The sequence below is a fragment of the Pan troglodytes genome, chromosome 8, assembly GCF_028858775.2.
Source record: "Pan troglodytes isolate AG18354 chromosome 8, NHGRI_mPanTro3-v2.0_pri, whole genome shotgun sequence".
In the NCBI taxonomy this organism is placed as follows: domain Eukaryota; kingdom Metazoa; phylum Chordata; class Mammalia; order Primates; family Hominidae; genus Pan; species Pan troglodytes.
The window spans coordinates 62185405-62198607 of NC_072406.2; the positions used below are offsets into that span (position 1 = coordinate 62185405).

The following is a 13203-nucleotide window of genomic DNA, read 5'->3' on the forward strand; positions in this document are numbered from 1 at the left end:
GTCTTCGGGGCTGACACTCTGATATTGGAGAGAATTGTGAATTCATTTCTCTGCTGCCATGTGGAGTTATAAGAAATGCTGCCCACATAAAGTAAGTTGCATTAGAAACAATGACACTCTAGCAGCAATGAGCACACCTATCACCTAGATGTTGGTCTCTAAATACCGTTGTACAATAAAAGAGACCAGGAATCCTTGAGAAAATGGTTCATTCCAGGATTGAGGCATGGAAAATGTAAGATGAACCTGGAACAATGTATGATTCCAGAATGAAAGTTAATGCTCAAAAAAAGGATGGGGCTTATCAAAAGAACATAGGAGTCAACCTAAACGAGCCCTAATGGCCAAAGCTAGAATAATTAAAGCAGTACAATAAATAATACTGTTTAATTTAAACTGACACAACAAAATAAATATCCATGAGTCCATTCTGATATTTTAAAATCGGGGGAAAAGGGATAGCTCTTCCTTACAATGGAATTTCAATTAGCAAATGTAGAAGAGGGAAGCAGAAAATTCACAACAGGCAAACACTATGGTAATAATCATTGCAGACAAGATGTACCAATGGATGCCAAAATTACTAGGGATAAATGTGAGGCAAAACAACATTTGCATAGTGTTTTATCTTTTGGAAAATATTTATTAATCACAAAAGGAAATATGGTAACTTTACAGTGGAAAAAGTCAGCAGACACTACCTTCGCCAACTGATCACCAGTAATAAGAAGTATCATGATCCCACTGATACGGTGCACTGAGAAGGACACAGGATCATTTCTGTGGTATTCTCCCAAAAATGCATGACCTCATTCCAATCCTGAAAAAACATCAGCCAAACCCAGACTGAGAATATTCTCCAAAATAACTGATGAGTACTCTTCAAAACTGTCAAGATCACGAAAGAAAAGAAAAAACAAGGAACATGTTGGAGGAGACTAGGTAATTAAATGTAACTGGGATGCTGGGTAGGATCCTGGAACAGAAAAAGGATACTAGAAAAACTGGTACAATCAGACTGGGTGCAGTGGCTCACACCTGTAATCCCAGCACTTTGGGAGATAGAAGCAGGCAGATCACCTGGGGTCAGGAGTTCGACACCAGCCTGGCCAACATGGTGAAAGCCCGTCTCTACTAAAAATACAAAAATTAGCCGGGCGTGGTGGCATGCACCTGTAAGCCCAGCTACTCAGGAGGCTGAGAAAGGAGAATCGCTTGAACCCGGGAGGTGGAGGTTTCAGTTGGCCAAGATTGCGCCACTGCACTCCAGCCTGGGCAACAGAGTGAAGCTCCGTCTTAAAATTAAAAAAAAAAAAAAAAGTGGTGTTACTGATCATTCTACTTTGGAGACAAAAGCAGTATGGCAAACAAAAGTGGGTTTTGTTTGTGTATCCGCTCTATGACTTTATCTCCTACTCTGCATACTGCCCCACCCTCAGAGGCAGGCTCTGGGTGACCAGAGGCAGTGAAGGGCATTACACACAGCCTGCTGGGAAAGGGGCACAGATTACAGCAATTTTCTCAAGTCTTACACTGAAATCAGGGAAGAAAACTCATATATTCTATTCATGGGTCCTATAAAGATAATTCTCAAGTGAAGAAAGAAACAGAGGTGGGGATATGGGAGTAGTGAGTAGGAGGGAAGAAAAAACATTAATTTGCCAAGAAGATTCTTTAAAATATTTTTGTTTGTGTAGAAGATAGAGAAAGTAGTCACCTGGGAAAATGGCTGGAATCTAAAACTTTATCAATACCTTCACACTGTATTAATTTAGTCGAGCAGTTTGAACATTCTTTTGTTTTTCTTTTAAAAATATTACACTGATAAATTAACCATGTCTATAAAGGGTCAAAATCACCTTTCACTTTTCATCAAAACAATTACATTTTTCAAGTCTCATAAGACAGCTCATGACTTTAGACTCTCATTTTATAAGACCTTTGTAGAAAGGAGGACTTTTCCTCTACCTTTCACATATTTCAGCATTAAGGAATATAAGCACAACAAAAGTTCTCGTGAATAATCAAACTGAAGAGGCATGTGGAGTCCAGAGAACTGGGGAATCATCTGAGAGGACAGAAAGAACATGGGCCCTGGAGTAAGACAGGCCTGAAATAAAATCTCAGTTCTGTGACTTACTAGCTCCTGGATCCTAATCAAGTTCTTTTAACCTCAATGAACTTTAATCACCTTGCCTGCAAAATGGTGAAAATGTCACTTAAGTACTGTAAAAATTAAATAAGACAACTGCATACAAAATGCTTGGCCTATGGAATTCATTCAAAAAATATTATTAGTTCCTTCCACCTTTGTCTTTTTTATTGTTAAAGAGGTGTTTTCTGAAAACATACCGATTGAAGTTAATGTCTGGGTAACTAGAATACTCCGATTTCATCTTAGCATTTCGTCGTGGAAATGTGCAGAAGAAAGCATTAGCTAAAAGACTGGCAATCTGTTCCTGCGACATTGTGATGGAATGATTCATCTTCTGTTTCAGGAGTGGTATTGGCTGATAAAAGAAACAAAAAAATACAGACGAGAAGAGCAATAATTAGTTTAGCAATTTCAAAAGCAGAGGCACCAAATTGCATTTGCTAAATTAAGGCAGAAATAATTTCAGGCCATTCTTGAATCCTTAAATCAGCAATATTGTAAAAGTCAAGGGCAGTTTATCAGGGATGATTCAGAAAATGCACTTATTTGACAAACTGCAGATTTCTAATCAATAATAATGATAGTGAAGAGAATATAAAACATTACTTATTAGTGAAAAACAAGATTGCTTCAGCAAGTAAATAAAAACACATTGCCCATGTAATGAAAAATTAAAACAAAAGATGAAACAAAAATATATAACATTGTTTAAGCTAAATTTTGTTCTTATTTATATTAAAAATTATTGGCCAGAATAATCTTTCTTAGTCCTCAATAAAATGATCTAAGATAATTCAACAAATAAGTCTTAACCCTCTTATTCCAAATTACACTTCATACTCACAATTTCTTTATAAGAATCAAATCTAACTTCATTAAAGCTATTAATAGAACATGTAAAAACCACCATACGGACATGTATAAGTTGTAAAAAGATAAGACATTTCTTACATAACCAAACATTCCAAGTCAAGGAAGATGTAAGACATTTTTCCTTCAAATCTTTTATGTCTAAAATGTCTTCTAGTTATGCCACCAAATTCACTTACCTTTTATTGTCAGTATAATCCACACGACCTGAGTATTGTGTTCAGTGGGTTTTATTCTGTTTGTAAACCAAAAATAAAGTTCCAAGCCCCCCAACCAACTGAATGAACCCCTCCTCTCGACCAAGGGGATTCCAAAGTTAACCTGAAACACTAGTCCACACCATGACAGGAAGTGTGGGTCTGACACGCCTCATTATATGCTCTTCACTTTAGAATTCAGCACAAGTGACCAGCATTAACAAGAAAACAGAGACCTTAAAACTGATGAAACAAATCTTTTTATAATAATAAGACTCAACTCCAGCCTGACTCGAGTATAGCATCACATGACAGATAGCAGACCTTGAAAGAATGGAAGTATTTTACCCCAAAATATATTTCTTTGACATATTTTGAAATAGCCCTGCAAAGCTGTCTGTTGGGAAAATGTACGTTCTGTAAAGAATCCCTATTCCTTTCCAGGTGAGAATTAAGAAAGGGTGTGGTACCTTTTTAGATCTGATAAAAGCTCTGAAGCCTGCTACAAGGTTTCATCCACATGATAAAACCTTGGTCTCCACAAACGCTTATCTTAACCCAGATATTCCTTTCTGTTGATTCCAGGTCTTTGGATAATAACTCTTCCAACCAATTGCCAATCAGAAAATCTTTGAATCTACCTAAGACCTGTAAGCCCCCTTTACATGTATTGATTGATGTCTTATGTCTCCCTAAAATGTATAAAGCCAAGCCTGACCATCTTGGGCACATGTTCTCAGATCTCCTGGGGCTGTGTTACAGGCCACTGGTTACTCCCATTTGGCTCAAAATAAATCTCTTCAAATATTTTACAGAGTTTGACTCTTTTTGTCAACATATTTTAAATATTAAACTATGTTTTTAAAGACATGCTGATAAAATCAAACACCAACTACCAGTTTATCCTTCAGCTGTTAAGTTTCAAAATGCTCCCACAGAATATTTAGAGATGCATTTCATTCTCCCCTTCAGTAACACCCAGAACTAAGAGTTTCGGGTAACTGCACTCATCTCAAAATAGCATGCCTAGAGCAAACTGTCCTGATCATATCTCAGGAGTGGACACCCAGAATGAACCTGAGGAAAGGGCAGGCAAGACAAACCAAAACTGCGGTGCTGAATAATGAACGCTTTTCTAAGTACAGAAGTACACACCACTGCTAGAATAAGAGTTTGCCAGAAAAAAGAACAGATTAAACTTGCAATTCAACTATTTCTCTTGGAAAAATTCAAAGGTAAACAAATAAGCAAAAGGTAAAGAATATTTTCACTATGTTATACAAAATTCTCTCCCCTTCAGGTCTTAGCAATCACCATTTCTGAGAAAAATAGAGAGCTCATATTGATCTCCATTTTCCATCCCGTGCATTTGTTCACAACCAAGCAACGAGTTTAGAAAAGGTGACAGTGCATCAATGGCTTCAAGCAAAGTGCTGCTTGGTTTTAGGAAGAAATGAGTTTTTAACTACCATTTACGAAGTTATTCAGAAAAATGATTTTAAAAATTAATAGTAAAGATTTCAGGCTTAATGGACTTCAAACACAAACATTTCTTGTCTCCCAAATAAACAAATAGTATAATTTTAAATAGAGTTAATGATTTCTCCTCTCTTGGTGAGGAGAAATGCCTAAAAACTCATTATTTGGAGAAATCAGGAGATGTAAATCTTACTGTCAAGCAATTGGCTCAACAAAATAAGAGGCTGGTTACTGTGAACCAAGATATTTCAAAAAGTTCCTGACCAAATTTGTTTCCTTTAATTTTATTTTGATAAATCTAAAATTTACCCTTTAGATTTGGCCTAGAGTACTTCAATGTGATAAATTATTAAACACCAACATATACAATTTAACTTGCCACAAGACGTATTTTGATCTCAAATAAAAATCTTAACTTTCACAGCAGAGATTGACTTTTCAATAGGGGGCAAAGCACAGAATTTCCATGCTCTCCCCGTTGATATGCTAATGGAGAAGGAAGTCATTGGGAGAAGCCAGGACAAAAAGCTGAGGACTCAGGGGTCTGATTTTGGTTCCAAGGGACTTGTTATAGCTTACAAAGTTAGATACCTTTGAACAAAAATTTCTCATTAAATAAAATATGGAAACTCTCATATGCACGAGGGGAAGAGGATTAAATGGCCCACACCCAAAGGCTACCTACTACCTATTATTGATTATGAACTACATATTGAATTCAAAAAGCATATAATTAAGCACCATGCAAACCAGGGACACAAAGAGGATCTCCCTTTAAGGAGACTATAATCCAGTGGCAAGAGATATATAATGACAAGAATTACAAAACAATGATTTGAGTGCTTCAAGAGGGATGAACCTTGCCTGGGAGGCAGGGAAGGCTTCACAGGGGAAGTAACAGACAGGCATACCTAGGAGGTAGGGAGAGATTTTACTAAGTAAGGAGAGAAAGGAAAAAGAACAAACATGGAATATGATCAAGCAAATAACTTCCAACAGAAACAAGAAGATATGTTTTAAAATATATTTCCCCTGCCCAATAGTAAAACTTATTTCAGGCACAATGCATTACTGAGGTGAAATTAAAGTTACATAAAATTGAAAACATCACACTGGAAAACATTTCATGGGTCTCAACTGAAGGTGGCATAGTCCAAGAAGGCATTTGGACATGTATGCGTTGTTTTCTGGTTGCCCCAGTGACCCTATTTGTGGTTTTTGGGGTGTCCTAATGACATACTGCAACGCATGGGACCATTATACACATTCAGAAATTGTTCCACCCAAATGTCCATAGGGCCCCTGTGGAGTAAAATGCTAGCAGAACCCTGGCTAGCAGCCATGCAGCAAGAGGTGTTGGCCCTAGAAATAAAAGACAAAGGCAAATTCAAGCACGGTTGTGAGAAACACAGGAATAAAATTATGAACAAAACAAACCCTGTGGAGGTTTGAAAATACGTTCACAAATTCTTTGATGCTCCTCTCTTTAAGAGGTGGAGTCTTGGGCACGGTGGCTCATGCCTGTAATTTCAGCACCATGGGAGGCAAAGGCGGGCGGATCACATGAGGTCAGGAGTTCGAGACCAGCCTGGCCAAAATGGTGAAACCCCGTCTCTGCTAAAAATACAAAAAAATTAGCCGAGTGTAGTGGCACACGCCTGTAGTCCCGGCTACTCAGGAGGCTGAGGCAGGAAAATCACTTGAACCCAGGAGGCAGAGGTTGCAGTGAGCCAAGATCATGCCACTGCATTCCAGCCTGGGGGACAAGGATGAAATTCAGTCTCAAAAACAAACAAACAAACAAAAAAAAAACAGGTGGAGTCTAACACCCCTCCCCTTGGGTACTGGCTAGCTTCCAATGAACAGAAAAACAGCAGAAGTGATGCTAGGTACCTTGAGAAAAATAGGTCATAGAAGACACTGCAGCTTCCTTGCTCTCTTCCTTGGATTCCTTGCTCTGGGGAAGTTAGCTATTATGTCATAAGGACAATCAATCAGCCTATAGAGAGGCCCATGTCAGGGCGTTCTGCCAACAGCTCTGTAAGTAAGCCAACTTAGAGGTGTGTCCTTCAGCCCCAGGCAAGTCTTCAGATGACTGAAACCCTGGCTGACATCCTCACTGCAACCACCAGAGAAATCCTGATCCACAACCACTCAGTCAGCTAATCTGCTCCCAAAGTCAACAGAAGCTGTGAGATAATACATGTTTATTGTTTTAAGCCATTAATTTTGACATAATTTGTTATGTAGCAATATATAATTAACGTACTCCAAACAAAATAAAATACAGGATTCTTTATTTTTAAAAGTTAAGGCTGGCACAGTGGCTCACACCTGTAATCCCAGCACTTTGGGAGGCCAAGGCATCATCTGAGGTCAGGAGTTTGAGACGAGCCTGGCAAACATGCTGAATCCTCGTCTCTACTAAAAGTACAAAAAGTAGCCAGGTGTGGTGGTGCACGCCTGTAATCCCAGCTACTTGGGAAGTTGAGGCACAAGAATTGCTTGAACCCAGGAGGCAGAGGTTGCAGGAAGCTGGGATTTGTGCCATTGCACTCCAAAAAAAGAAACAGCCGGGTATGGTGGCACATGCCTATAATCCCAGCTACTTGGGTGGCTGAGGCAGGAGAATTGCTTGAATCCAGGAAGGGGAGGATGCAGTGAGCCAAGATTATGCCACTGCACTCCAGCCTGGGTGACAGAGCAAGACTCTGTCTCAAAAAAAGTTAAGAAAGTATCATTAACTCATTTGTTATAGAATTTGGGGGAGGGTGAGGAAGGAGTGGGTCATATTAAGCCATTTTGAAAATACGCTATTCCGGGGGGAGGAGCCAAGATGGCCGAATGGGAACAGCTCCGGTCTACAGCTCCCAGCGTGAGCGACGCAGAAGACGGGTGATTTCTGCATTTCCAACTGAGGTACTGGGTTCATCTCACTGGGGAGTGCCAGACAGTAGGTGCAGGTCAGTGGGTGCGCACACCGTGAGTGAGCCGAAGCAGGGCGAGGCATTGCCTCACTTGGGAAGCGCAAGGGGTCAGGGAGTTCCCTTTCTGAGTCAGGGAAAGGGGTGACGGACGGCACCTGGAAAATTGGGTCACTCCCACCCGAATATTGCGCTTTTCCGACGGGCTTAAAAAGCGGCGCACCACGAGATTATATCCCGCACCTGGCTCGGAGGGTCCTACGCCCACGGAGTCTCGCTGATTGCTAGCACAGCAGTCTGAGATCAAACTGCAAGGCAGCAGCAAGGCTGGGGGAGGGGCGCCCACCATTGCCCAGGCTTGCTTAGGTAAACAAAGCAGCCGGGAAGCTCTAACTGGGTGGAGCCCACCACAGCTCAAGGAGGCCTGCCTGCCTCTGTAGGCTCCACCTCTGGGGGCAGGGCACAGACAAACAAAAAGACAGCAGTAACCCCTGCAGACTTAAATGTCCCTGTCTAACAGCTTTGAAGAGAGCAGTGGTTCTCCCAGTACGCAGCTGGAGATCTGAGAACAGGCAGACTGCCTCCTCAAGTGGGTCCCTGACCCCTGACCCCCGAGCAGCCTAACTGGGAGGCACCCTCCAACACGGGCACACTGACACCTCACACAGCAGGGTACTCCAACAGACCTGCAGCTGAGGGTCCTGTCTGTTAGAAGGAAAACTAACAAACAGAAAGGACATCCACACCAAAAACCCATCTGTACATCACCATCATCAAAGACCAAAAGTAGATAAAACCACAAAGATGGGGAAAAAACAGAACAGAAAAACTGGAAACTCTAAAAAGCAGAGTGCCTCTCCTCCTCCAAAGGAACACAGTTCCTCACCAGCAATGGAACAAAGCTGGACGGAGAATGACTTTGACAAGCTGAGAGAAGAAGGCTTCAGACGATCAAATTACTCTGAGCTACGGGAGGACATTCAAACCAAAGGCAAAGAACTTGAAAACTTTGAAAAAAATTTAGAAGAATGTATAACAAGAATAACCAATACAGAGAAGTGCTTAAAGGAGCTGATGGAGCTGAAAACCAAGGCTCAAGAACTACGTGAAGAATGCAGAAGCCTCAGGAGCCGATGCGATCAACTGGAAGAAAGGGTATCAGTGATGGAAGATGAAATGAATGAAATGAAGCGAGAAGGGAAGTTTAGAGAAAAAAGAATAAAAAGAAATGAGCAAAGCCTCCAAGAAATATGGGACTATGTGAAAAGACCAAATCTACGTCTGATTGGTGTACCTGAAAGTGACGGGGAGAATGGAACCAAGTTGGAAAACACTCTGCAGGATATTATCCAGGAGAACTTCCCCAATCTAGCAAGGCAGGCCAACGTTCAGATTCAGGAAATACAGAGAACGCCACAAAGATACTCTTCGAGAAGAGCAACTCAAAGACACACAATTGTCAGATTCACTAAAGTTGAAATGAAGGAAAAAATGTTAAGGGCAGCCAGAGAGAAAGGTCGGGTTACCCTCAAAGGGAAGCCCATCAGACTAACAGCAGATCTCTCGGCAGAAACCCTACAAGCCAGAAGAGAGTGGGGGCCAATATTCAACATTCTTAAAGAAAGAATTTTCAACCCAGAATTTCATATCCAGCCAAACTAAGCTTCATAAGTGAAGGAGAAATAAAATACTTTACAGACAAGCAAATGCTGAGAGATTGTGTCACCACCAGGCCTGCCTTACAAGAGCTCCTGAAGGAAGCACTAAACATGGAAAGGAACAACCGGTACCAGCCGCTGCAAAATCATGCCAAAATGTAAAGACCATCGAGACTAGGAAGAAACTGCATCAACTAACGAGCAAAATAACCAGCTAACATCAGAATGACAGGATCAAATTCACACATAACAATGTTAACTTTAAATGTAAATGGACTAAATGCTCCAATTAAAAGACACAGACTGGCAAGTTGGATAAAGAGTCAAGACCCATCAGTGTGCTGTATTCAGGAAACCCATCTCACGTGCAGAGACACACATAGGCTCAAAATAAAAGGATGGAGGAAGATCTACCAAGCCAATGGAAAACAAAAAAAGGCAGGGGTTGCAATCCTAGTCTCTGATAAAACGGACTTTAAACCAACACAGATCAAAAGAGACAAAGAAGGCCATTACATAATGGTAAAGGGATCAATTCAACAAGAAGAGCTAACTATCCTAAATATATATGCACCCAATACAGGAGCACCAAGATTCATAAAGCAAGTCCTGAGTGACCTACAAAGAGACTTAGACTCCCACACGTTAATAATGGGAGACTTTAACACCCCACTGTCAACATCAGACAGATCAACGAGACAGAAAGTCAACAAGGATACCCAGGAATTGAACTCAGCTCTGCACCAAGCAGACCTAATAGACATCTACAGAACTCTCCACCCCAAATCAACAGAATATACATTTGTTTCCGCACCACACCACTCCTATTCCAAAATTGACCACATACTGGGAAGTAAAGCTCTCCTCAGCAAATGTAAAAGAACAGAAATTATAACAAACTATCTCTCAGACCACAGTGCAATCAAACTAGAACTAAGGATTAAGAATCTCACTCAAAACTGCTCAACTACATGGAAACTGAACAACCTGCTCCTGAATGACTACTGGGTACATAACGAAATGAAGGCAGAAATAAAGATGTTCTTTGAAACCAAAGAGAACAAAGACACAACATAGCAGAATCTCTGGGACGCATTCAAAGCAGTGTGTAGAGGGAAATTTATAGCACTAAATGCCCACAAGAGAAAGCAGGAAAGATCCAAAATTGACACCCTAACATCACAATTAAAAGAACTAGAAAAGCAAGAGCAAACACATTCAACAGCTAGCAGAAGGCAAGAAATAACTAAAATCAGAGCAGAACTGAAGGAAATAGAGACACAAAAAACCCTTCAAAAAATCAATGAATCCAGGAGCTGGTTTTTTGAAAGGATCAACAAAATTGATAGACCGCTAGCAAGACTAATAAAGAAAAAAAGAAGAATCAAATAGACACAATAAAAAACGATAAAGGGGATATCACCACCAATCCCACAGAAATACAAACTACCATCAGGGAATACTACAAACACCTCTACGCAAATAAACTAGAAAATCTAGAAGAAATTGATAAATTCCTGGACACATACACTCTCTCAAGACTAAACCAGGAAGAAGTTGAATCTCTGAATAGACCAATAACAGGAGCTGAAATTGTGGCAATAATCAATAGCTTACCAACCAAAAAGAGTCCAGGACCAGATGGATTCACAGCCGAATTCTACCAGAGGTACAAGGAGGAACTGGTACCATTCCTTCTGAAATTATTCCAATCAATAGAAAAAGAGGGAATCCTCCCTAACTCATTTTATGAGGCCAGCATCATCCTGATACCAAAGCCAGGCAGAGACACAACCAAAAAAGAGAATTTTAGACCAATATCCTTGATGAACATTGATGCAAAAATCCTCAATAAAATACTGGCAAAACGAATCCAGCAGCACATCAAAAAGCTTATCCACCATGATCAAGTGGGCTTCATCCCTGGGATGCAAGGCTGGTTCAATATACGCAAATCAATAAATGTAATCCAGCATATAAACAGAGCCAAAGACAAAAACCACATGATTATCTCAATAGATGCAGAAAAAGCCTTTGACAAAATTCAACAACCCTTCATGCTAAAAACTCTCAATAAATTAGGTATTGATGAGACGTATCTCAAAATAATAAGAGCTATCTATGACAAACCCACAGCCAATATCATACTGAATGGGCAAAAACTGGAAGCATTCCCTTTGAAAACTGGCACAAGACAGGGATGCCCTCTCTCACCACTCCTATTCAACATAGTGTTGGAAGTTCTGGCCAGGGCAATTAGGCAGTACAAGGAAATAAAGGGTATTCAATTAGGAAAAGAAGAAGCCAAATTGTCCCTGTTTGCAGACGACATGATTGTGTATCTAGAAAACCCCATTGTCTCAGCCCAAAATCTCCTTAAGCTGATAAGCAACTTCAGCAAAGTCTCAGGATACAAAATCAATGTACAAAAATCACAAGCATTCTTATACACAAACAACAGACAAACAGACAGCCAAATCATGAGTGAACTCCCATTCACAATTGCTTCAAAGAGAATAAAATACCTAGGAGTCCAACTTACAAGGGATGTGAACGACCTCTTCAAGGAGAACTATAAACCACTGCTCAAGGAAATAAAAGAGGATACAAACAAATGCAAGAACATTCCATGCTCATGGGTAGGAAGAATCAATATCGTGAAAATGGCCATACTGCCCAAGGTAATTTACAGATTCAATGCCATTCCCATCAAGCTACCAATGACTTTCTTCACAGAATTGGAAAAAACTACATTAAAGTTCATATGGAACCAAAAAAGAGCCCGCATCGCCAAGTCAATCCTAAGGCAAAAGAACAAAGCTGGAGGTATCACACTACCTGACTTCAAACTATACTACAAGGCTACAGTAACCAAAACAGCATGGTACTGGTACCAAAACAGAGATATAGATCAATGGAACAGAACAGAGCCCTCAGAAATAACGCTGCATATCTACAACTATCTGATCTTTGATAAACCTGAGAAAAACAAGCAATGGGGAAAGGATTCCCTATTTAATAAATGGTGCTGGGAAAACTGGCTAGCCATATGGAGAAAGCTGAAACTGGATCCCTTCCTTACACCTTATACAAAAATCAATTCAAGATGGATTAAAGACTTAAACGTTAGACCTAAAACCATAAAAACCCTAGAAGAAAACCTAGGCATTACCATTCAGGACATAGGCATGGGCAAGGACTTCATGTCTAAAACACCAAAAGCAATGGCAACAAAAGCCAAAATTGACAAATGGGATCTAATTAAACTAAAGAGCTTCTGCACAGCAAAAGAAACTACCATCAGAGTGAACAGGCAACCTACAAAATGGGAGAAAATTTTTGCAACCTACTCATCTGACAAAGGGCTAATATCCAGAATCTACAAAGAACTCAAACAAATTTACAAGAAAAAAACAAACAACCCCATCAAAAAGGGGGTGAAGGACATGAACAGACACTTCTCAAAAGAAGACATGTATGCAGCCAAAACACATGAAAAAATGCTCATCATCACTGGCCATCAGAGAAATGCAAATCAAAACCACAATGAGATACCATCTCACACCAGTTAGAATGGCAATCATTAAAAAGTCAGGAAACAACAGGTGCTGGAGAGGATGTGGAGAAATAGGAACACTTTTACACTGTTGGTGGGACTGTAAACTAGTTCAACCATTGTGGAAGTCAGTGTGGCGATTCCTCAGGGATCTAGAACTGGAAATACCATTTGACCCAGCCATCCCATTACTGGGTATATACCCAAAGGACTATAAATCATGCTGCTATAAAGACACATGCACATGTATGTTTATTGCGGCACTATTCACAATAGCAAAGACTTGGAACCAACCCAAATGTCCAACAATGATAGACTGGATTAAGAAAATGTGGCACATATACACCATGGAACATTATGCAGC

The 13203-nt window shown here is 40.3% G+C and overlaps 1 protein-coding gene across 16 annotated transcripts in view; it reads right to left on the reverse strand.

The window, feature by feature from the left end:
- Positions 1 to 13203, reverse strand: part of PARG (poly(ADP-ribose) glycohydrolase) — a 129717-nt gene that overhangs the window by 59020 nt on the left and 57494 nt on the right. For all 16 annotated transcript variants that reach the window (XR_010159733.1, XR_010159730.1, XR_008537386.2 and 13 more), the window contains 1 exon segment: positions 2353 to 2510. Coding sequence is in view for 11 of the 16 variants with exons in the window: in XM_063817542.1 (XP_063673612.1) it covers positions 2353 to 2510 (158 nt within the window). In the remaining 5 variants the exon portion in view is untranslated.